The sequence below is a fragment of the Athene noctua genome, chromosome 1 (genome assembly GCF_965140245.1).
Source record: "Athene noctua chromosome 1, bAthNoc1.hap1.1, whole genome shotgun sequence".
Taxonomy (NCBI): domain Eukaryota; kingdom Metazoa; phylum Chordata; class Aves; order Strigiformes; family Strigidae; genus Athene; species Athene noctua.
Window position 1 is genome coordinate 130658055 of NC_134037.1, and position 25988 is coordinate 130684042.

The window sequence follows — 25988 nt, forward strand, 5'->3', positions numbered from 1 at the left end:
ATTCCAGCTACAGTAAGCATTGCTTACGCTTCTGCAGTGCATCCCTTTTCTTAGTTTATGATACAACACTTTGTCACTGTGACTACAAATAACATGGTTTTCGGCGATGGCACAAAACTTACAGTAATTGGTAAGAAATTTTTATTTTCTCTTTTAGATCACTTCAAATCCCAGGTCTTCTCTTTAGAGAACTTCACTTTAACCTTATTTTGCCTTTCATTTTCAAACTGGTGTTTCCTGATGTGCTAGTAACCTAGTCTACTTTGGAGAATAGATTAAATTTAGTACTCTAGGTAGGGACACATATTTGATGTTGGAGAACTGAATTAATGCATTTTTAGTGAAGAAAAAGTTGTCCATATAAATAATTAGGATGAGGAACATATTAAAAATATATGCATATCATAACTATATTTTCTTAATAAACTGAATTTGCAAAATACACTATTCCCCAAAAGTATAACTATTCTCCATAATGCTAGTTTTCCTTGGGCTACAGGTGATTAATGACAAGTCAATGAGAGGCTGTCTGGAAATAAATTGAGTTACAGTTACACTTTAGACATGTCTACAAAACAAAATCAAGACTCTATAAACTTAAATTACTTTTTTATCTATCTCAAATAATGGAAGGACAAATAAGTGTACTTAGCATTCTTAGCTGACAAAACAGAAGCCACAAGTAAATACTCACCTTGATAAGCAATACTCACAGCTGTCTGCAGCTGTTTAATTCCCTATTGTTATAGGAAACAACTCTCCACAGTGCAGCAAGGTTCCTTCCACAAAACAGGCTTGTCAGGATGATGATGAAAAGATCATTTAGAACAATGGTTTTACTATTTCAGAATAGATGCTAAAAGGCCACTGAAAATCCAGAAAGAGAATATGTGGCTCTTTTCAGATGAAAGTAGCTCTCAGGAAATCTTTCTCTGGGACACATTTCTGAATTTGGTCTCGCCAAATTCAGGGGAAAATAAGGTTGCTCCTAAGACTAATAAATGATGGTGATCTCTTCTGTTGCTCCTGGAGTCATAAGAATTGATGCCTCAGGCTTTTATACTACACTGTTCCACTGCAGAATAGAATTATTATAGGTGATAAAATTCAATCCCCACAGGAAAAAAAATCAGTGATCAGCACTGATTCACTGATTTTTAAATCCAGTGTGAATCTGAGGTGCCTGAGCTGGTGAAAATCAACACACTCATCCCTCATTGTCCATAACAAATTATGCAGCTAAGTGTAATAGTCATAGCTAAGAGAACAGAGAGAATAAAAGCAGAGACTTCCTTCTGGGGAAGGAGAAAGGGAAGGATGTTTAGGAGCTGCTACAGCAGGGAGAGTGGATCAGTGTCCTGTGTTATATATTTTAAGTTATTTTGTAAGTAAAAAACCTCCAAACATTTATTTTGGAAGATAATAATCTTGATGATCTTGAAAGGAAATGAGGAAATTAAGGAAATGAGGCTGTTTAGCTGAAAATAAGCAAATAAATTTGTCTGCATATGGGAAATATTTTTCTAATAGTACACCTAGATAGATAAATGTCTTCTAAAGAAATGGTGAAAGCTGCTACAGCTGATTCACATAAGCCTGAAGAAAAAGGGCTCTGGAAGAGGTATTTCTGAGCTTGATCTCACCTGGTTAGACACACAGATGTGGTGGTGTTCCCTTGCAGTCCTTTTATTTTTTTGAGGGGACAGTTAATTAATGTACTTTGTGTTTCTTCTTTTGCTGGTACTGCATGTGAGGAGGGTTAGTCCACAGGTTTGGCTCAGAGGACTGAGAGTAGAGGAGAGGTTTTTCTGCAGCTGCAAAACAGTGTGAATAATGAAAGACTGTACTTTGGCAGTGGAACAAAACTCACAGTCCTAGGTAAGACAAAAGTCAATCTCTGAGATACATGTGATACTGGTTTAGGGACAACAGCATCCTTAATTAACAGTAGAATAATGATAATTATTTTCATACAGCCATGAGGACAGAATTACTGGCTTATTGGTTGTTTATTAAAATGAGGTGTGCTAGCATGGAAGTGTAGGATTTTCAGGCAGGAGTTTTGAGACTCTTTTGTCTGTTTCCTTTGTCTTCTGTTTCCTCCCATTCTCCAAGAAAACATTATAGAGGCTGGGAAACTTTTTGGTCTGCAAGTTTTTGCAGTTCATCTATGTAACAATCAAAAGCAACATTTCAGAAGCCTGGATTCTTGTGCCCGCTGAATGAATCAGGTAGGGAAAGAGTAGTCTTGATAGTACTTTTCTCCCCTCTCCATAGATGGTCAATAGGCTGCCTAAAGTTGCTTTGGGAAACAGGATTCCTCTAACAGTCTTTTTAATCACTTCTAATTCTCAAAAAGGACTATATTAATTTTCTCTCAGTGCACTTCTCTATTCTTTCTCTTTTCCCCTTTTGCTTTCTCTGCCATCTCCCCTCTCAGGAAAGGATTTAACATCACCTATATCAAGGCATTTTGGAATCACAGGGCAAAGTAATAATTTATATCTGCTACTGCCACATCTGATAGCAAACTATAGAAATACAAGGTGAGGGTGCCTTTAAACAGTACCATTTTAAGAAACTAAGTGCCTGGCAATACAAGCATAATGATACTGCAGGTTAAAGCCTGATTGTGTACAGCTGTGCTTTTTAACTATGCTACTTACCTTTGGAGCTGGCACTGCGCTCAGAGTTACAGATAGTAGCCATGATTAACCCAAGTGCTCAGTGTGGAGGAGATTTGAAAATTTTCCTTGCATTAGTATGTAGCATATGCCCAGATGATTTTAAAATTAGAGTAAGAGTGAAAGATAACAAGAAATCATGAAACAGACCTTGCCATGGTGGGAATGGAAGAACTGTGGTACTTTTTCTCTTAGGTGGGTGAAGAATGTGTGACAGTGAATTCATGAGTTTAGCACAGAAGTGATGAAGCATTGTGGTAGTGTCTGCTATGAACACTGTGGCAGATCAGAACAGAATGAGCTTTTAATAACACTCTTTTCTCATTGTCTCTGCTCTTGTTTGTACAAGTCTCCATATTCTATTTCAAGCATGCTTATTCTTTGGTTTTCTTTGTTTTTCCAGTAGTTTCATAATTCTTTCTGTTGTCCTTTTTCACCTGCCTACCTCTCTGTCTTTTTTCTGGTTTAGTCTGTTAAAGCTCTCTCATTTTTCTTTTGTGTTATCCCTATCTATGGGGATAGGGAGATTTCTATGTCTTCACTCCTTAGCCATTTAGGCTCTGAGCCAAAGAACTTATGTCAGAGATACTTTCAGGATAGGAAAAATTTTCATAAAGCCAAGTACTAGAAGGGATCAATAAAAGTGATCAACCTCCCCTCATAGTGATCAACCTATCATATCCATAACACATTAACACGTCATATCCTCATATCCACTAGGAGGAAAGCAGAGCAGTGGCAAACCTTCTAGGGAGTAATCTCTATTACTATCCAGTTACCCCTTCTGAAGTCTATTCAACCTCATGCTTTTTCACAACCATGATTAAGTCTAACAGCTGAAAGCAAACACGAGCTGAGGGGTCAAACTCTATGCAAGATACAAGTTTCTGCTAATTCTCTACACTCTAGAAAGGAGGGAGTGATCAGGAAGAACATCTACAATTTATAGTGCCTTCACACTGAAAAAAAGTAAAAGTTTTCTCTTTGGCTCCGTAGTTCTCTCTGCATTTCTGTTTCCATGTGCATTCTGCAGACCTGATGGGCTTATAATGAGTAAAAAAGGCACTCTAATGAAGTGTATGGGGGAAAAAAAAAAAAAAAAAAGTGGCTTTTAGGGTCACTGTCTAACTTATGAGTAATATCTCATTGTTGCCTTGTACATCCTTTTGACTAGAATTCTGTTGTCTTTAGTCTTATATGTAGGTATTAAACCCTTTAGGACAGGGCACAACTTTTGGTTTGTGAGTGTATATAATAGAATCTTACATCATTTGGGGAAGATGTGTAGTCTAGGATGAGGTCTTCTCATAACCTAAATAATAAATAACATAAAGTGATATTTCATAGTCTTAGAAAAGGATCACAAGTTAAGACCTAAAGCAAAAATTGTCCCAGGCAGATTCAGGTTACCTACCTAAAGTGTCCTTCAGACATTGAGATTCAGACGTTCTTCCTTTCAAGTCACCTCTTAGCTGGGGGAATCCAAGTAGGGTATCACATGGCAGTGTAATTCTGAGCACTGCAATAAATATCATGTCTTACTACATCTTCAGGAATGTGAAGATGCTTGTGCCTTATAAGGCAGACTCTCATCTATTAGTACAATAATAAAAATACAGGCCTTATAGCACTACTGAGTAACTTTCTGCCTATCTGTTTTTCAGCTTCTTTTCAGCTTTCATATTCTCTGACAGAGTCAATACTAGAAACTCATGCATTTCTGTAGCCAGACCTTTTATGTTTCTGTATAATAGGTGAAGAAACATGCTTTCAGTTTCCTAGTGTCTACGTATCCGATAAATATTAATCATCTAATAGAAAGTTGTTAAAAGGCCAGAAATATCGGGAGTCACACATTACGCATACAATTTTAAGGGTTTTTTTTTTTTAAAGAAAGGGATGGGAGACTCTGGAATATATTGTTTCAATTTCAGGGAAGAATGATAAAATCACACCTCCAACTGTGGCCATCTTTTCCCCATCAAAGCAAGAGATCCAACAGAAGAGCAAGGCCACACTGGTATGCCTGGCCTCTGGTTTCTATCCTGACCACATGAAACTATTCTGGAAGGTGAATGGTGCTAAAAGAACAGAAGGGGTGGGGACAGATGAGTTTTCCACACAGAATGAAGGTACCTACTCATTGACCAGCCGACTGAGGATCTCAGCCCAGGAATGGTTCAACCCTTTGAATCGTTTTGAGTGTGTTGCAACTTTTTTTAAGAATGGAACACTGGAATCGATAAACAAATTCATCTATGGTGATGCTGGTGAGTAAGAAATATGTAGCACCATGCTGCACAAACTAGAAATCACAAATCAGAAGGGTGTGGGTTATGATGTGAAACACATCTATATCCAGCTTCTATAAAGGGTGTTGTTATGTAAAAAATACATATGTAAATATGTAGGTATATGTATATGTCTCTTCATATTCCTGGGGCTCTGTGTTTACATTATCATTACACATCTATAGTTTTTCAAAGGTTTCTTCAGATTTTCACTGAGAAATCTCTGTATAGTGAAACGTATAGTATAATAAAATATACAGTATAGTAAAATGAATCAGGCAGTTTATTGTAGACTGAAACTTTTAGAATTTTTATGTTGCATTGAAGAGAAACATGACTTTCAGTTCATTTTTGTCTTTCAGGTTGTGCACTCACGGAAGGTATGAGTGTCTTCTCACAGACAAATATATGTATTTTAATTCCAGTTTTACTGACACCAAGTACAAGGTGTATGAGATTTCTACCACAAGAATTACCTGTACTTCTTAATCTAAGTGATTTTAATGTTAGATTTTTTTTAAAAAAAAAAAAAGACAGACTTTGGGAGGATTGTACGTGCAGGCTGTAAGTAGCTGTGTTTTGGGGTTTTTAGCTCTTCTTTATGATTGCGTTTTGAAATAACAGAAGAAATTGTGGAACCTTCATAGAGTGTCATTTGCTCTTTTTATCATCTCCAGTCCCACTGCCTTCTGTTAGGAAGCTGCTTGCTCAGCCATGAAAGAATAAATTCATACTTAGCCAAGTTATTATGACAAGATTCAGAATCCGAAATTCTGAATAGTTTTTAGTATCAGATTCAGAATACTTCTCATTACAAGTCACATTCCCCTCTAAACTGCGAGTATATCCATATTAAACATTAGGTTTCCTTTATGTACACATATTTACCCACTCTTTTTTTTTTCGCCAATTTCTTTAATGCTTCAGGAATCCTAGGGCTGAACCAAGACCAGGCTGGTGTCTCAATACTACTGAAATTCTATAAGAGTGAAAAATCTACAAGAATAAAAGTTCTAGATATCATGTTATTCTGAGCTATGTAAAACTTCATTGATATATCAGCAGCACTCACAAGGCCACTGACAATAACAAGTGGAAAACAATCATACCTTGTGATTCAGCTTAATTTGAGTTCCTAGGAGGGATTCACACAAACAGTACAGTACAGTTTTTCAGTAGGTGTGGCAACACAATATTTAAACATTCCCTGTCAGGACATACTTTTTTGGCATAAAGACAATCTCTGCTTTCCTAGACTGGCTTTCTCTCCTTAGTTCTTTGAATCACAGTGTTCTTTCCCATCCCTTGCTATCTCGTGTCAACAGAGCCATTCATTTGGCTCTAGTTCCTTTGTGTTGCTTAGCTAAAGCTTTCAAGGGTTCTTATTTGGTTAAAGCTACATTAGACCTAGTCTCTTGTGATGACAATAATTCAATACACAAATGCTGTTTGATTTGCAGAGTCCTATTTGCGGTATGGAAATTCTCTGAAGCTCACTTACCTCATTCTCTGTGGCAAAGCTTTGCTCTATGCAGTTTTGGTGAGCAGTCTGGTGTGGACAGCCAAGGTAGGCTAGTGTGCTACTTGAAGACTGATCTTACTCATTAATAGAAGGATCAGTGGATACAGACTAAATCTATTCTCAACTGTGGGGTTGTCCTCCATGTGTTCTGCCAGGTTTTGTGAAGGCTAGTTTGAAAAATCACGTGATGAGTTTTCTATTATTGTGTTTCCAGAACTCAAATAAAATCAGTGCTATCTAGCAGAGAAATTCCTTCTCAAAATACTCTTTAAGCGCATGGACAAAGATGAGTATTAAGGACAAGTTCTCCAGAAAGTAAAGAAGATAAATATCAGATATATCATACTTTTCTGTAAGCATTGGAAAGCGACTCACGCCTGTAGTGAAAGTAATAAGCAGCGTTTTTAAGGAGATACGTGGAATAAATCTGAACAAAGAATTACATAAATTTCAAAGAACAATGGCATAAATCTAAAAAAATGGGAGAAGTTTAACTAACTACCAGGAAATAGTTTTTATCAGTAAGTTTCTCATATGGCTTAAAGATATTCCTGCTCAGAGTAGTGGAAGCTTCAGCACTTGTTCCTTTAAAAGCAGGACTGGGAGATGTATTTGAAAAGTGACCTGGTGGAATTGAGAGTAAGTATGAACAGAATCACAATTAGACTTTGTGTCCTTCTTCAAGGATACTAGAGGAAGTAGGTCTGTACTTTACTGAATCACAATCATAGAACCACAGAATGGTCTGGGTAAGAAGGGATCATTAAAGATCATCTGGTCCAACCCTCCTGCCATAAGAAGGAACATCTTTCACTAGATCAAATTGCTCAAAGGCCTATCCAATCTGTCTTTGAACACTTCCAATGATGGGGCATCCACAACTCCTCTGGACAACCTGTTCCTGTGTCTCACCACCCTCATCATAACGAATTTCTTCCTTATGTCTAATCTAAAGCTACCCGGTATCAGTTTAAAACCTTGCCCCTAGTCCTGTCACTACAGGCCTTGGTAAAAAGTGTCTGTCTTTCTTATAAACCTGCTTGTATATTTAAAGGCCACAAGAGGCCTTCTTTTCATTGAAAGGCTTCTCTTCTCCAGCCTGAACAACCCCAACTCTCTCAGCCTTTCTTCATGGGAGAGGTGTTCTAGCCCTCTGAACATTTTTGTGGCCTTCTTCTGGACATGCTCTAGCATGCCTGTTTCTTGTGCTGGAGGCCCCCTGAACTGGATGGAGTACTCCAGGTGGGGTCACATGAGAGCAGAGTAGAAGGGCAGAATCACATCCCATAATCTGATGGCTACACTTCTTTGGATACAGCCCAGGATACGCTTGGCTGTGTGGGCTGCAAGTGTGTATGGCCAACCAATGTACAGTTTTTCATCTGCCACTGTCCCCAAGTCCTTTTCCACAGGGCTGTGCTCAAGCCATTCATCCCCTAGCCTGTACTGATCCTGGTGATTGCCCAGACCCCTAGTTGCAGGACCTTGTACTTGGCCTTGTTGAACTTTATGGTGTTCACACAGGCCTGCTCCTCAAGCCTGTCCAGGTCCCTCTGGATGTCACCCCTTCCCTCAGGCATATCAACTGCACCACCCAGATTGGTGTCGTTTTGGTGACAGTGCATTCAGTCCCACTATTGATGACAGTTTGATGAAGGTATTAAATGGAATCAGTCCCAGTGCAAACCCTTGAGGACACCACTAGTTACTATTTTCCACTTGGACATTTAGCCACTGACTCTTTGGGCACAGTCATCCAGCCAATTCCTTACCCACATAACATTCCATCCATCAAACACGTCTCTCCAATTTAGCGGCAATAATGTGTGTGGGACCATATCAAATGCCTTACAGAAGTCCAGGTAGATGATGTCTGTAGCTCTTCCCTTGTCCATCAATGTAGTCACCATTGTAGATGGTCACCAGATTAGTCATCTGACACACAAAATTGCATGTAAAGTTATTAATTCAGTATGTAAGTAAATAATTTTTACATGTTAAGACACTTCCTTGGTACAAAAAAGGGAGAAAGAATGGAGATACAACATAGTCATTTCTGTTAATGCTCTCAGGAGACAACACTTGGGACACTGATAAATATGGTCTATTGTTTCCTAGATTATTGTATTTGTTCCTTTTGCTAGTTTTTTGTTTGGGTTTTTTGTGGGGTTTGTTTGGGGATTTTTTTTAATTATTCTCTTTTGTTTTCAACTAGGCTGGTGGCAAGTTATATAGAGAATAAATGAAGAGTGCTTTTCATCACATCATCAGTAACATATCAAATTATACTTTCTACTTTTCCATAGCAAAGGATCTATGCTTCTGTCTAAGAACTTCTGAATATTATTTCTTGGTGATTCTCTGTCACCCTCCTGTTCTTTCTACATTGTTATAATCAATGGTGGGTTTTCCTTGTACTTCCATATCATATTGTATCATATCGTATAGTATCATGTCTTTAAAACTAATACTTTCTTAATGCTCAGATGCTCAGAACCCAGCTCTTTGAATTAGAAATAAAGTTTTAGTTTCTCTTCCATTCAAGAAGCATGAGTTATTTTTTATTTAATTTGGTCTTTTGTAGCAATAATGTCCTACAACACAACTTCCAGTGATGTGTAGTATTATAAGGAACAGTGAATAAAGAATATTCACTGACAATATCTTATTATGAGGACAGTAGAAGGTTCATCCAGTACTTACAGTGTGTACCAACAACTGGAGTGGGGCTGCAGGCTTCAGAGGCTTTCACATTCCAGTACCAGTGACTGGGAAAAAGAGCATTCAGGGCCAGCCGGCAAGCAGACTGCATGTCTAAGGCCAGTTCCTGGGAGATCCATAGTGTGTAAGTGTGGGTTCCAGTGTGTGGGGGTGTATGAGGCAGCTGGAGGACCAGAGAGTTTGGGGCCAGTTGGTGGGTAAACTGAGTGTCCAAGGCCAGTTACTGGGATCCAGTGTGTGTGTGTGTGTGTACGCACCTGTGCATGAAGGAGTGCCCGAGCTTTGTGTTTGTGAGTGAGGGGGTCTGTACCAGGAAGTGGAGTGGGACTGCAGGCCTCAGAGTCTCATACATCCAGGTCTGTTAGTGCTATCTGTGTTTGCATGAGTGTTTCTGTTGTATTGATTTGTGCGGCTGGCTGCATGTATACGGGTATTTGTACTGTGCATGTGATTGTATGTCTATTGGGAATACACATTCAGCCTTGCTACTAGGAGGACCAAGGTAAAGGGATCTGTAGCAGTCTTGACACTATTGGACCATTAGATTCAATAACCCCAAATAAAAGAGCTAGAACTTATGATTCACTTGTAGCCATCTTAGAGTATTTATAACATTAACCAACCCATGCCTACTGAACAGAACTATTTAGATGAACAGTGGTACATTTTGTCAGCATTAGGAAAAATAGACTTTTCGATGTTTCATGCCAACCTTGTCAATAGTTTTTGTACCACAGCAGTTCAGAATCTGCAAAGATGGGTCCAATCTTAGACTAAATGAAGAAAAAATCAGGTGAAGGGCAGAAAAGATGGTTTTACAACCACAAATGTACTGGGTGCAGAGGAAGGAAAAAAAGTCTGTAGTCTTTTTTGGCATTGCCTGCAATGTCATGCATGTTGCCAGTTGGGAAGTACAGATGCATCTACACACCAGCACAGCTCCCCCATTCATTTATTATGAAATGCAACCCCCACTGCTGTTACATAAGGGCCTCACTGGTGCCATTCTCATCACAGAAGCTAGAACTAGATCGTACATGAAGACAGAGTTATTCTTTTGCTCATAGTACAGAAGCTAAAATAAGGGTAAATGCAAGTAAATGAAGTTTAGGCACTTATTTGGACCAAAAAAAAAAATATAATTATTTCAGAATGGGAATAAAGGAAAAAAAAAAAAACAAAAAACTCCTGCACAGAAAGAAACACTGGCAGGACATGTGTGAACAGCAGTCCATCTATTGGGTACTCCTGTTTAACACTATGGCTCTTCAGAATGCCCTCCTGTACCTTTGCCCACATCCACCCTGATATGTGATTGGGGTGGTGCTAGTGGTTTTATATTGCTAGAGGACAAACACACTGTTCTACTGCCTCCATCACTGGATAAGGATATGAGATGATGGTATCATGTGAAAGATGCAGGAAGGCTGTGAAAATTCAAGTTCAACTACTATCAAAACGTAACACTGGGAAGAAGGCTGAAAGTAACACACCAGAGCTATTGCTGAACAGAGTTCAAAAAACAAGGGAAAAAGTACTTATGTTCCCAAAGGTCAAGAGTCTTGTCCATTCCCATCTTGTGATATTTTCACAGGGACAGTAAGGTTGAACAGACTAGTGGATCTGGCCCAGAAGTAATTGCTTCACTCCCTAGGACATGTCACAAGCATGCCTAAGAAGGAAGAACTTGTGTAGAGAGCAGGTGGTCTTTGACTATACCATATGTTAATTGCTTAGAATGACCCGTACATAATTTAGGTCAGTCTTTGTGGTGTTGAAGATGACCCAACCACTCCAGATTACAGAATATCTACAGGTGGTATGAAAGTGCATATCTCCTTTCACTCCAGCCAATGGAGTAAAAAAGAATAAAAGGGGTAAATGCCTCCTTTTCTTGAAAAAGATAAAGTGTGAACATACTTCAGGCTGCCAGCAGCTGGCATCAACAAGCCAAGGCCTCTAACAAAAGTTTGGAAACTAATTTCAAAGCTACCATTTTCATGAACTCATGTATCTGTTAAAAGTCCCGAAAAAAAACATTAAATTATCATCCTGATACCTTCTATATTGCACACCAAAAAATTAATATAATTAATTAATTAAAATTAATATTTTATTTTAATTAATTAAAATATTTTAAAATATTTTATTTTAATTAATTAAAATAAAAATTAATAATTAATTTTACTTTTCATTTAGCTAATAAATAAATAAATGATGGGAAGACTTCAAGAAGTGAAGAAATCACCTCCTTTCTTGTTAATTTGTTGTGCACCTTCATTCTTGAGTAATTCTGCCTTATTTCCATCAGGAGATATTTGATAGAATCACAGAATCATTTAGGTTGGAAAAGACCTTTAAGATCATTGAATCCAACTGTAAACCTAGCACTGCAAAATCCACCACTAACCCATGTCCCTAAGTGCCACATCTACATGTCTTTTAAATACCTCCAGAGATAGTGACTCAACCCCTTCCCTGGGCAGCCTGTTCCCAGTCGTGATAACCCTTTTGGTGAAGAAATCTTTCCTAATTTCCAATCTAAGCCTTCCCTGTCACAACTTGAGTCATTTCCTCTTGACCTATCACTTGCTACTTGGGAGAAGAGACCAACACCCACCTTGCTACAATCTCATTTCATGTAGTTGTAGAGGGGGATGAGGTCTCCCCTCAGCCCTCAGCCTCCTTTTCTCCAAGCTAAAGAACACTAGTTCCCTCAGGCGCTCCGTGTAAGGAGCTCTCTAGACCCTTTACCAGCTTAACTGATCTTCTTTGAACATGCTCCAGCACCTCAATGAGTTTTTAGCACCTCAATGATTTCAGATTTCAGCTCCCAGACATTAGTTCATGTTATGTTATTCCCAGCTAGATTACTGTGCTCTTGCATGGGGGAAAAACAAACAAACAAACAAACCACACACACACACACACACACACACACACACACAAACCCCCACAAAACAAACAAAAAACCCCAAACCAAAACAAACAAACAAACAAACAAGCAAAAACCAACAAAAAAACAGCCTCCCTTGTCTTACATTCTATTGCTTGATTTTGCAGCCAAGGCTTGCACAAATCATTCCTGCTACAGATCATGCCTGAAGCTCATACTAAGTCATTTCTCCAGCATGCCTGCTAAGTCCTTCTGAGTGACTCCATTCCCTGCTGAAGCCCCTCATCATTCTGTATGTTTGTCTTCTTTCACCTGAAAACTACTATGAGGAGAGATTGTATGAGTAGGTCTAGGCATTATTATGTATATACTCCTGAGAAACATGACAAGAAGTAGCAAGGTCCAGTGGGGAAGGCAAACCAGGAACCAAGGGTGACCACAGCTCTAGCAGTGCATTCACTAACCAGGGCATGGTTCCATAGTACCTGAACATAGCAAGCAGAGTAGGGTGCAGGGTTCATCAACAGTCCCAAGCAAGGCAAGCAGTGAACCAGGTCCAGGATATATTCAGGAAGTGCAATCAGGAGCAAAAGAAGCCTGGACTGTGGTCCAGAAACAGGGCTGAAAAGAAGGCCTTTCAGAAAATCAAAGAATAATTGAGGTTGGACGAGACTTCTGGAAGTCATCTTGCCCACCCATCCTGCTGAAGCAGAGCCACCCAGAGCCAGTTGTCCAGGACCCAGGTGGCTTTTAATTGTGTCCAAGGATGGAGACTCCCCAATATCTCTGGATTACCTGCTCCAGTTCTTAATCACCCTCACAGTAATAAAGTGCTTCCCTGTGTTCAGAAGGAACCTCCTGCATTTCAGTTTGTGCCTGCTGCCCCTGGTCCTGTCACTGGGCACTGCTGAAAAGATCCTGTCTCTACCCTCTTTGCATACTCCCTTCAGGTGTTTGTGCACATTGGTGAGATCCCTGCAAGCCTTCTCTTCTCCAGGCTGAACAGTGCCAGGTCTCCCAGCCTCTCCTCTTGTGACAGATGCTCCAGTCCCTTAATTATCTTTGTGGCCCTTTGCTGGGTTCTCTCCAGTATGTTCACATCTGTCTTGTACTGGGGAGCCCAGAACTAGACACAGGGCTTCAAGTGTGGCCTCACCAGAGCTAAGCAGAGGGGAAGGATCACTTCCCTTGACCTGCTGGCAACATTTCTTTTAATGCAGCTCAAGATACCATTAGTTTTCCTTGTTACAATGGTATTCTACTGTTGTATGGACTCATAGTTCAAAGTCTATCCAAGATACAGGGCCAAAGACACAGCTGGAATAAAGCTACAATGTGCATATGAGGGGTCCATCCAGAAGACAAGCTACCTACAACATAGGTACAAGGTCCATTCAGGAGGCAGGATCAGAGACAGAACTGGATACATATAACATAGATCAGTGAAGAATTGAAGGTCCAGGTCTAAGCTTAGATGGAGTTCCTGGGCCCATGGCAGTCCCAGATGAGGGTGATTGGGGACATTCATGACTACAGGCACACTCAGGCCCTAACAGAACGTATCACAAAGTGAAGCCTGTCTGAAAACACCACTCAGATACAATGAGACTTTGACTACATCCATCCTGTTCTCACTCATTAGGTGATTCCAAGATGTGCTGAGAAGCAAAGCACACAAATCACTAATATCAGGGAGGCCTACCTGAGAGTTCTGGACTACAGCTGTCAAAACTGTTAAAAACTTTACATCCTTGTTACGTACCCAGTGAGAGGTTACAAGGTGATTGTCACCCAGGTGACAAATGCTGATTGGCTTCAGATATGGAGAATGTCAAAGTGGCCCATCTGGTGTGGCATGACTAGCAAGGCTAAGGTTGATTTATGCCAACCATCTAAGTTAGAGAAATATTTGAGATGAACTCCTCTACACAAACACATTAATGAATGTCCAATACATTTGAAGACTGAGCCTGAGGTCCACTTTAAAATCCAGATGACCATCTTGGATTTAAGTTGGAGTGAGTGCCTTGTTCACCTGAGTCCAGAGTGCTGGCATCAGCTTGTCACGGATTAAAGTATTGGCACGGTAATGATTTAGTAAAAATAATCTAGATTTATTAATAACTAACAACAATTTGTCAATACAAAATAACTCAGAAAAGCTACTTATTCAGATTCTAAAATTACAAGATTCAGTCTAATTTACTTAATGGTACCTTAATTTATACATATATATATACATGCACATACAGAAAACAGACATATACATACAGAAACAAAGGTATTTGGATTCAGTGACGCGAACACAAAAGGGACAAACACACACAGGAACAAGGGCAAGGGCATGTACCCACACACACACCAATAAACAGGGAAAGAATGGGTAAAATAGAAGCTAGCTCAAAGAAAATTTCCCTCTCGAGTTTAGAGCAAATACTCACAATGCCTTGGCATTCCTCAATGGACGATAATTGAGACTCGAGCAGGTGGACTTCAACCCGGCCTTCCATCTGGAGCAGACAACACCTTAAGGGTTTTGGTACCTGAGAGGCGTCCCAGCTCAGGGGAGATGTTGGTCACATGCCCACTGCAATCCAGGAGAGCTCAAAGGGTCTCTCCGGTGGTCGCAGTTTATAGGGTCCAAGATAATTGACTTTTGTCAAATACTATCTGGTGCCTTCCAGCAGTTGCACAAGAATTTGATGAACATGCAACCCTGTTATTGTTTCATCTGATCACATTCCAGGCACAGGTGTGCCAGGCGATCAGGACATGATGGGCCACTATAACCCCTTCCGAGCAATCAGAGGGGGGCAGGAGACAGGCTCATTAAGGTTATCAGTCCTTATCTCCACAGATTGGTGTATGGCTCGGGGGAATGTGGATGGAATGACACCTAGCACCAAGCAGCCCAACAAGGAGGGCAGGGAGGGATATAAGAATTGCACCACCACACAGCTGCACTGGAAGTTTTGATTGATGTGTTTGCTGTATAGTGTGTGTCTGTATGTGCACATGACAGAAATCTTAGAATAGAAATTGCTATCTACTCACTATACCCAGTCCACTTAGTAAATATACTTTAGATTCTATGTCATTGAGTGGTGTTTTTTCTTATTATGACTACCTCATCCCTAAATCATCCTGTGACAACAACCCTGACCTCTCCGTTGTTAGTGTACCTGTGCTGTTTAGCTTCCTACTAGTATTTAACATCTGTATGAATATGTTCATACCCATGTCAGTGTCTCTCTAGTCTTCAGCCTATCGCAGCCATCTCCCCTTCCTGTTTCTCATTAGATATAAATACAAGATTGGCTTAGTGGGTCACAGGAGACAAATGACACAATACAACTCTGCATACAGAGGTACAGGAGCCAGCCCTTCTATCTTTCCAGATGTCTCTGCAATACAAACATACAACACAGACAAGACCATCTATTTTGTAAAGTTCAGTGTACATAAACACAGACTCTTTCATTTTCAAAACCTTGTCCTCAACCACTGGTGGTGGAGCTGAAGGAAGCACTGTTTTTGTATGAAGTTCAATGATTGTAGGAACACTGCTGACACAGTGATGCATTTCTTTGGGAGACCTTTACATCCTTGAAAAGGGATAAACTCTGAAACTTGCTCTGAGATCATACTCCTGAGGAGTATGCCCAACAAGAACAGGTGGACAAAACAGAGAATCCTCTTCTCTGGATACCTAGAAGTGACCCACATAAAAAAGTCTTTTTGTCCTGTAATGAAATCCAGGCAGCATTCATGTTTATCTTCACATGGGAGGGTTTCTAGTCTAGACTTCATGACTTCATGACTTCATTCAAAATATATTTGTTCAGTTCATCACCATTCTATGTGTATTTTCACCATTACAGATAGTCTCAAGCAGGTCATTCTCTGAACAGGAATCAGCATGTTTGTGGTCATTAATGAGCAGCCACATATCAGCAATATTGCTTCTCCCACATGTGGTCTTGGAAGATTCTGTCTGGTTGAGGGATGAGGAGAAATGTGTACAGTATCACTACAAGGAAAAAAAATAGTAATTTCAACATGTTTACAGTCTTCTTCCTAGAAGTACCATTTCAGGTAAATGACTTCTAGCAAGGAGGATACAAGAAGATCTACCATATCTACCCTCCCACTCCCATATTATCCTTTTCTCAATAGCATTTAACAGCACTTCTTTTTGGGAGGTGGCTTATGTGAACCTCTTTGTTAGCACTATCAGTATTCCTGCAATGTCTTCTGTGAGCATCAGTCCCTGGGATTGTCTCCTAGGATGATACATCTCCTTCCTGGATTTTTCACATTGGATGTTTGTATTGCTCCCTCCCATTTTTGTTACACAGATGGGTATATTCTGCAGTATTGTGGTGCATATTCAGAAGTTTGGTCCTGGGACATGGGTAACAATGCTAGGTAAGGAGAAGAAGACTACACTTTCAACAAATATGTGACACTGGAATATTTGTTTTAAAACAAAACCAAATCTTTTTTATGAAAATTGGACAAGAAGGAAGTCAGATAAAAAGGTGCAGGATGGGTGAGTTTCAGAAACTCAACTATTCTTTAGATCACCTTACTGATGGCACAAAGGGGAAAGCTTCACTGTTTCTGCTTTTATTTATGGAAGGTGTCTGAGATTTAATTCTGAAACTAAGACTGAGAACAGGATAGAGAAGGAAAGAGCTCCTTTCTAGATAGGCTGGATTCACTACATACAGTACCTCTTGGATCAATATACCATCTGTTTCAGCATATTCTTCTGCAAAAGCATAGTATTTTCTAACACACATGACAGCATAAAGGTCCCCTCCATTTGAGACATCATGGAAGGTAGGATATAGCATGATATCATATAGGTTTTATGTGCAGTTGAGAGTTTCTAGTGGCAGACAACAGTGGCACTTCTTCAAAATACTGTGCAAACTCACCACTGTATGCTGGGTGTACAGTGACAGGGCACCCAGTTGACAATGCTTGGTAAGTTTTCTTGGGTATTTTTGTTTCTTACAGTAGAACACTAATTCGTTGCAGAATAAAATGCTGACACAACCAATAAAATGTGCTAAAGAGTTGATTTGGGTAATAGGCTTAAAATTATTTATTATCTTGACAAAAGGCAGCTTAAAGTAATTGTAAAATCCATCTCTGCTGATGTAAAGGAGGAAAAGAAGTCTCTACTCTAAGAACAGTTATAAATTAAATGTTTATATAGATTCAGTGTGAGATCAGAAAAGTAGGACAAAACTAAAAAGGATTTTTCAATTTTACTGTGATCCCTGAACTTAAAAGCATTGGAGATAAAAGAGTATTTTAGGAAAGTAACCACTACATGCCTTCATTAGTCTTACTGTCTTTGCTTGGCATTCAGTCTTCATATTGTGTTAGAGGACTATCAGAACCTTTCAGTATGACCCACACACCTATTCTAACATTTTTGCATTCCTATTTAAAATAAGTACAGCAAAATCAGGAAGGGGCAGAGCTTTAGAACTTACTCCATTATATTTGCCTGTGTGACTGATCAGAAGAGGAGCTCTCTTCTAATTCTGATATCTGTCATCTAAGCAAATCCTCACACATCTGCTAATAAAAAAAAAAAAAAAAAGAAACCGAAAAAGAAAAAAAAAATGTTAAAAGGCTTATTTCTAGCCAGAATAGATGCAGAATTCAAGGACAGTAGACAAGGGAACAGAACACTAGCCAGATGAGAAGTGACACCCTTTCAGGAGAGGCATGGTAACTGCTTTTTTCTCACTGTGTTCTTACTTGAGATTAGTTTGGTGACCACACCAGATTCACTGTGGTAGCGAAGAAAAATTCAGTGAATAGAATAAAGGTCACCTGTCAGTTAAAGCATTTATTTAAAGAGTATCTGATTATAGATTTGAGGGGAACCTGGCATATATTTTTTAATGTTGTTATCAGAAAAAATGTGTATCGGAGTGCTACAGGACAGATGGGTATAATCCCATATATTGGAGTATTTTTTCCTGCTGTGTCCTTGTCAGCTCTATAATCTCCTCAAACACTTCAAAACAAGAGACTCAAGAGAATCAAAACACTTCATAACAAGATAAAATATTACATTGAACAAAGAGATTTATTTGGTGTTCTGATTACAACTATTACTTATGTAGTCTCATGGCTGTTTCAAACAAAAAGGAGAACTGTTTTCTGAGAGACTGCTTTTTACAAAAATGCCTTTATGGGTCTCAAATTCAGAAGGTTTGAATAAAAGGAGCACTTTTTGATATCCTCAACTAAATAATTTCATGTCTCTCAATAACTCACGTAAAGTCTTAGCATTTACTTCCACACTAAGGGAGGAAATTTGAGTTGATTTCTCCTTTACACAAACTAAGTCAGACAACAAAGAGCAACTATCTTAGTCATTTGGACTTCTATCTGCAAGATTTTAACAATTTTAGCAATAATTTTTAGCTGTGCCACACAGAGCTACTGCAGTTTAGAGGAGGGACCAAGATGACCACTGCAATATAAAATATGTTGTTTACAAAGTATATTTGAAATACAATAAAGGAAACCCAGAAAGAAGTTTGTCTTTCCATTAGTTCTTTTTATACTTACATTTTCTACTTTAGTCAAGTCATCTTTAAGTTAATCTGTGTATCAGTGAGAGAGGTGATCAGTCTTACATCTGCAATTGTTATTTTCATAAATAATTTTTGCCACATTTGCCCTGATCATTGCAAAAAACTGTCTAGGTCATTTTTGCTTTTGAAAGGTTCAAGGCAAGAGTCAAAGACACAGCAAAAGGGGAAAAAAAGCCAAAGAGAAACACAGACAGGGTATGAGCGGGGGATCCCCTAGAAGAAAGTAGATGTTTTGATTCTTGAAGTAAAACTCGTAAACTGGAGATAATTTTCAGATAAAGGCACTAACTCTCTATTCAGGGACTGAAGGATAGATTAAGGCACAAATTATAGCCCTAATTATGAGGAGCAGGAGGACTGATGGCAAGGGACTGCTGCCTGGAAATCCAAACAAAGGATTAATATACTCGAGAAATAACATTTGAAACGAAAGGACAAAAGGTTATAATCTGAAGTGAAGGAAGCAAATAAAGGTTGGTAAGCAAGTTCTGTGCCAAGTGTGACATGGAATAGGGGACACAAGCCAGGGTCCCAGGGTCCTGAGAACAGAAAATAAACAGCTCTCTGCTCCTACCAGCTGGTGAACTCCTGTGTCAAAAATTTCCTAGATCACAGAAGATGAGTAAGGGAGGGAGAGAAGAGATTAGTTGATGGATGTTTCTTTGTCCTCAACACTTAAAAACCTGAACACTGTTACAACAAATATGTACTGTTTTCTTACAGTTTCCCTCTCAACTTCAAACAACAGACCTCAGTGATTAAACTGAGTGATAAGTTGAGGCTGACAGCAAAACTGAATGGCTCTGTCAATTCTCTTTCACTCTCCTTGAAAACATTTCTGTTAGCACATGCCAGAAGTACTGACCTTTCTGTGGGAACTAGCTTTTGCATGTCTGAAGCAACATCTCCCAAGAAATGTGTATAGTATTCTTTCTGGTGGCTATGACAAAACTTTACCTTGGACAGGAGATCTAGTTGTGGGTCCCTCATCGATTGAAGCAAACAGAATACTAATTATGGGAGAGGAGAAAAAGTTTGTGGGTTAAGTACCTGATCACTGTATGAATTATAAGAAGGAGGATGCATGAGTAAGGGATTTGCAATCAGGTCATTCAAAATTCTGCTGAACTAAGTAAGGGATGACGGCAAATGTCAGGCTGTGTGGTTACAATTCAGTTTGATGGACTGAAATGGTAGGATATATGATGGCAAGTGGCCTAAAAAAAAACCCAAAATCATTGTCTGAGGCACTTAACAGTCAGGGTTTTGCTGAATTCCATGCCTAAAAGCACTATCTATGGGTTTATGGGAAAGAGGATGCTTAACATGAAAACAGATTAAATGAAAATATTTTTTTGTTAATCTTGAAAGAAAGGGAAGTAAAAAGAGTGAAGAACTGAAAGGGAAGAATGTGGTCCTGCTATTTCAATGCTGTAGACATTACCTAACTGAAGTAGCATACTGCATCTCCAGGGCTAGTACAGCTCTTTCAAGGTTGGAGAATCTTTCAGGAGTGCCTTTTCTGGATATGGTAGATTAGGAAATAGAAACTTTGTGCCAACAAGAAGGAGGAAGAGAGAACCAGCACTTTTATGTGAAGGTGAGGAGTAATACTCTATTTTGAAAAAGGAACATGGCTCACTGTTCTGGATAATTTAAAAAAAAAAAAAAAAAAAAAAAGTACAGTGGAAGGGTTTGAGTCATCAGAGCTTCACTAAGAGGGCTAAAGATGGTGTTTCAGGAAAGACAGGTCAAGAAAGAGAGAACTGGTAGGGACTGTGAAGAAGAAGGAGTCAAATTAATGAATTGAATTATTGTTATTGTTTGCCCTGTGAATAGGACAGTTTAGTGTTAATTTTTCAGATTAATAAGACTGTGGAGAAAGCTAGCAAGCAAGCAAGCAAGGTTAATGGAATAAACTAAACAGAGTGAGAAGGATGAGACAAGATCAAAGAGACCTCAAGTCAGATAAGTGTATTCTGAAAGAATATATATGATACTACCTCTACGATGCAGAACTCCCAGAGACTCTACTCACTGTTCGCTGAGTCTACTGTCTCTGTTCTACCAGAAATGAACTGTGTGACTGACAAAATTTTTCGTCAGAAGAAAACTGCCTAAAAAATGAACTAATCATTCCTTCTTATTCCTACAGTCTATCACCCACTGCCATATCCAAATGGAATGTGTCTCCAAGAAAAAGAAAAATGTAGAAGTAGGGATGGGAGGGATATACAGGTATTCAGACGGAATTGGCAGAAGATGTGGAGGCTGGAGGGAAAGAAAGTGAGAGTGGGTCCAAATGAAAGAGACTGAATCTTACAATGTATATCGTAATTCCTAAAACTTGTGAGGATACTGATGTCATACTATAGCACCAGACAATAAAGTGCTTTACTAAGGACAAAGAAATGAGGGATTGTTTTTTATGCTGTGATCTAAATCAACATTAGAAAACAATGCAGAATATTTAGTAACCAGATACTACTTAGATAGACTGATATACCTTCTTTTCAGCAGACCTTTGGCTACTACTCTGCAAAAAAAAGTGGTATTAGATGGCTTAACATAGTTATCACTGGACAGCAGCCCAGGACAGGTGTGAGCAGTTTCAATATTACACTGTGAGGCTGTGCTCTGCCAATATCCAGTATTTTGGAGAAGCAACAAAAACAACAGTTCTGGACAAGTGGGAATCATGAGAAGAGTGTATTACGCTGTGCAAGGGGTAAGATTCTGGGAGTGGAACAAGGGTCAACACAGAGGGAAATCTTTGGATTCAGCTGATGGGTTCTTTTGCCTAGATGCCTCATTATTCATGCTCTGTTAAGTTAGACTACAGCACAGCAGAATGGAATATAAAAATTAATTCCAGCTGTGCCTGGAACATGTTAACATGAATACAATCTATAAGGACATTCTGTGGTAATAGCTGCATTTAACAGGTTTATCAAAAAAAAAAAAAAAAAAAAATCTTGATCAATCTTATTCTCACATGTAGAATTTCAGAGTGGTTATGTTGAAGCTTGGTCAAAATGAATGGGGGAGAAACTTGGGGATAGGTGTTTGGAACAGGCAAACTCCATTTTGCAGGAGTGACTAAACAGTTCTATGTAAGAAAAAAAAATACCAGAGTTCCTTTCAGATTCTGGAATAAAAGGAAAGGGAATTTTTGATGGGACCTAAATCAGTAGAATCTGGTGATCCTCACGGGGATTCTCTAGGAGAAGATAGAAAGAAAAGACTCAAGCAACACAGCATCTTTAAGAACAGGTAAGCAAATGGCCATTATGGTGCCAAAGTGCATTTGTGCATGAGTGAACAAATCTACTGTGTTCTGCCTCTGGTGAAAATTAACATATTGCTGAAGAAAACCAGTTCTCAGTTGTAGATAGTGTGATATCATCTATGCATTTCCTAATTGACAGCATTTATGCTTTGAGAAGATAGGATCCAGATACCATTTTAAGGGAAAGAGAAATTACCTGCATGCCCAGCTACAAGAAAACTGGGAAAATGCCATTTTTCTCAAACTAGGTGCAGGCAAGCAAGTGCTGGCCCTGAACTGTAACACTTGATCCAGAAAGTGAAAATGAAAAACCAAATGTTAAAATGCTCATTTCACTGAAATGAGTGATGAAGCTTCTACAAATTTAATTAGAAGTCAAAATTGCACCTTCCATTTTCAGTTTCAGTCTGGGTTCTTATGCACTATTTAGAGTCATTAGTTACTTTTAACATGACGTATCTAAGCTGTCTATCATGCTGTCTGGCTATTCAGATTTCAGATGTATATGCTGGGTTCCTAGCAGACAAATGGGGAAAGCAGAGAATGAGATGATCAAATGAGTCTGAGAAAGAAAATCAGGAAAAACTATACACGCAGATGTGGGAGATAATTCTGTAAAGTCATCCAAAGAGGATGTAAGAAAAAATAAATGGGAAGAATCTGAATTAGATGGTATATGACAGAACACTTCTGTAGAAGGGGAAATATTCATACGTAATGCACACACAGAACCACAAAACTCAAGCATTCATATTTTCAGACACAGACAAACAGACTTTTGGCAAGAGGAATTATTGTCTAGCATTTAACCCCGTTTTTTTCTGACCTCAATTCTTTTCTATGTTGCCATGAATTTACGCAAGGGGAAAAAAAAAAAAAAGAAAAAAAAAGAGAGATAGTTTTAATAGAAATTATGGACCTGACACGTGCTGTGACACTGGCATGAGAAACACAGTTGAAGTACCATTTGTTTCTTTTCATAGTCTAATAAACTAGTACTTTGTGTCCTTTTGGCACCAAGAAAAGACACCAAGGATCTAGCACACTTATTTTTCCTCCATCAGAGTGGAAATGGTATTAGCAGTGCAGAATCAAGACTTCACAATTTCAATCCTTGTTTTGCTCAACAGGTGTGGAGGATGTGGAATTTACTACTCTGTTATATTTTTGTGCTCTGGATATGAGCAACATTTTGTGACAGGAACTAAGTTGACTGACTTAGATAAGAAAACATGCCTAATATTTCTTTGCTAAATAAAAAAACACATTCATTCTTGGTTCTTTCAAGAAATTGTATAGGTTAAAGATTTTGTGGGTAATACATCTGGGGGCAGTCAGCTGGTTTGCTTGTTTATTTTTATTTTTAAAACTGTAGGAGTGAGTTGAAGCAAGACAAGAAATTTCAGAAAAATCCTGACTCAGGACCTGAGGAGGTGGACATACACAGAAAGAGATGAAAATAATAGAGGATGAATGCAGAGGATCATTTTTTCCCCTGCTTATTGTATAGCTTAACACAAAAAAACAAAGAACTAAATTCTTTTTTTCAATTAGTACCTTAGCTTTAGTAAGCTCAGCTATTTGGTCAGTATCCAGGGAAAAGTTTTGTACTTGCTCTGTACCTTTATGTTTTAAATAGGTTCAGTAACCTATTGATTTTGATTTAAATGGCACATATAGCATGGTATATTTAGTACATACTATGTTGGAAAGACAATTAAAATTTAATATAAATATAATTTTCTTTTACATTGAAGATCATGATCATGCATGCTCAGCACCATAGGTCATATTGTAATTTGAATTCAGCATCCAGTCTCCAACACAAATATTTCTACAAAAACCCACATGATCTAACATTTAGATGTTTGAGGGTGAAGGCTCTGGGCCATAATACTTTTTGTTTCAGCAAAGAACAATGAAATCATACCTCCAGCTGTGGCCATTTTTCCCCATCAAAGCAAGAGAAGAGCTAGTCCACACTGGTATGTCTTGCCTCAGGTTTCTACCCTGATCACCTAAAACTATTCTGGAAGGTGAATGGTGCTAAATGGACAGCAAGGGCTCAGACAGATGAATTTTCCACGCAGAATGAAAGTGCCTACTCATCCACCAGCCAACTGAGGATCTCAGCCCAGGAATGGTTCAGCCCTTTGAATTGTTTTGAGTCTGTGGCCAATTTTTTAAGAATGGAACACTGGAATCAATACATAAATTCATCTACAGTGATGCTGGTGAGTAAAGTATACGTGGGTGTGGAGTCATCCTCTGAGGCTCCTATATCTAAAGTAAGCAATAATTACTGAAGGCATGTTTCTTGCCAGTCTACTACACTTAACTCAGACCTGTTATTCCCCAGGAAATTGAGATCAAGCACAGGAATCCAATCCTGTTCTTCTCAAAACTTGATTCCAGCCATGTGATTCTCACTCCCACACCCATAGTATACAAGTGATTGTACAAACAGAGCACTTTAAAAGTGGTGCTGATACATATATGGGCTCAAATAATATCCCCTATTTCTTCTGGGTTTTGATTGCAGTATCTTCAAAGTAAGTTAAACCATTGATGTTTTCCCCTCTTGACAGTGAGTTTGTTTATCTGTACATACACCTGTGTATGCAAAGAGAGGTGTGTCTTATGTGCATGTCTCAGTGTGTCCTGTGTTTGCTTTTGCTGGCAGGCACAGCTATTCAGGCATGGGTGCAGAATTATACATGTGTGGACACATGTGTTCATGTTCCTGTTGAACACACATGCATGTATGTGAACATCCAAATTATGTCTACTGTCAGTAAATCTTCCATGAAACTGGCTGCTAGAACTCAACATTTCATCATAAAAACACCACTTAGAGTTGCAGAGCTACCTGTATCGTAAAGTTGTATGTTGATATTCTAGTAAGCAGTTAGAACACTTTGCTAAGTCACTGACCCCACATTCTACAGTATGTTATATCCTTAAATATACTGCAGAATTAGTATAAATCATATTTCTATGAGAAATACTCCAAATCCAGTTTCATTTGATGCCCTCAAATTCTCATTCTTCAGACCAATTCCTGACCAGTCATCCCAATGTGAATATAAAAAGTCTAATACAATTACTAGTTAACATGATATTTCAGCTAAGGGCAGCCAAGTTATAACTTGTGCAAATAAGCAATGAACAAGTTCTCCTAATCACCAGAATAAAAAAAAGAAATCCTTATCTAGTAAAGTTTTTTAAATAAATGGTTTTTTCTCTGTTGGTTTTTGTTTACCGCTTCCTCCCTTACTTTTCAGAAAGCTATCAGAGAAGTGCTACAGCTGGGAAGTTTGTGTACATCATGTTAATTTTCCAGAGTGTTTTGTATGGAATGTTTGTGATAGGACTGATGCTTAGGACCAAGGAGAGGAACAGAGTTCTACTCTGTACACATTTATCCTAACTCATTCTAACTGTACAAAAGACCATTTTGGACAAAATTATGTCTTAAAGTTGATATTTATATAAATCCACTTCTCTGAAATTATGTTGTCTCTCACCATTTTCAAGAGAACAAGATAGTGAGAATGAAGGGGAGGGTTTTAGACAAAAAGAAGGAAAGAACTCTGGGGAGATAGGACAATGAATGAAGTATTATCAAAATGTGTGGTCTTTTCAAAGAAGAGAGTAAAAAGGAAAGTTATGAAGAATAAGTAAATAAGAAAAATAAGAAAGACCAAGAAAAGCAAAGGAGGAGAGAAAAAATGATGCAACTCAGAAAAAGCAAAGAGAATCTAATCTGGGGGAGAGGAGGGAGGGGAACCAGAGTGTAGTTCTTTAAAGATGTGTTTGTGGGCACCATTTCTGTGCAGCATAAACTGTAAAACCAGGGGATTAGTAATCCTGGAGAGTGTTTCTGGAGATCTTTCAGACACATTGGATCTCATTAAGCTATTACATTATGGCACAAGTTAAACAATTGGTAATTC

General features: G+C 38.7%; 1 gene segment (V, D, J or C); it reads left to right on the forward strand.

The window, feature by feature from the left end:
- Window positions 1-25462, forward strand: part of LOC141957911 (T-cell receptor beta-2 chain C region-like) — a 78345-nt gene extending 52883 nt beyond the window's left edge. Inside the window, 4 exon segments of the C gene segment in view lie at window positions 65-130; window positions 4619-4954; window positions 5338-5355; window positions 25317-25462. Of these exon segments, the coding sequence occupies window positions 65-130; window positions 4619-4954; window positions 5338-5355; window positions 25317-25462 (566 nt within the window).
- Window positions 25463-25988: the final 526 nt, after the last annotated feature.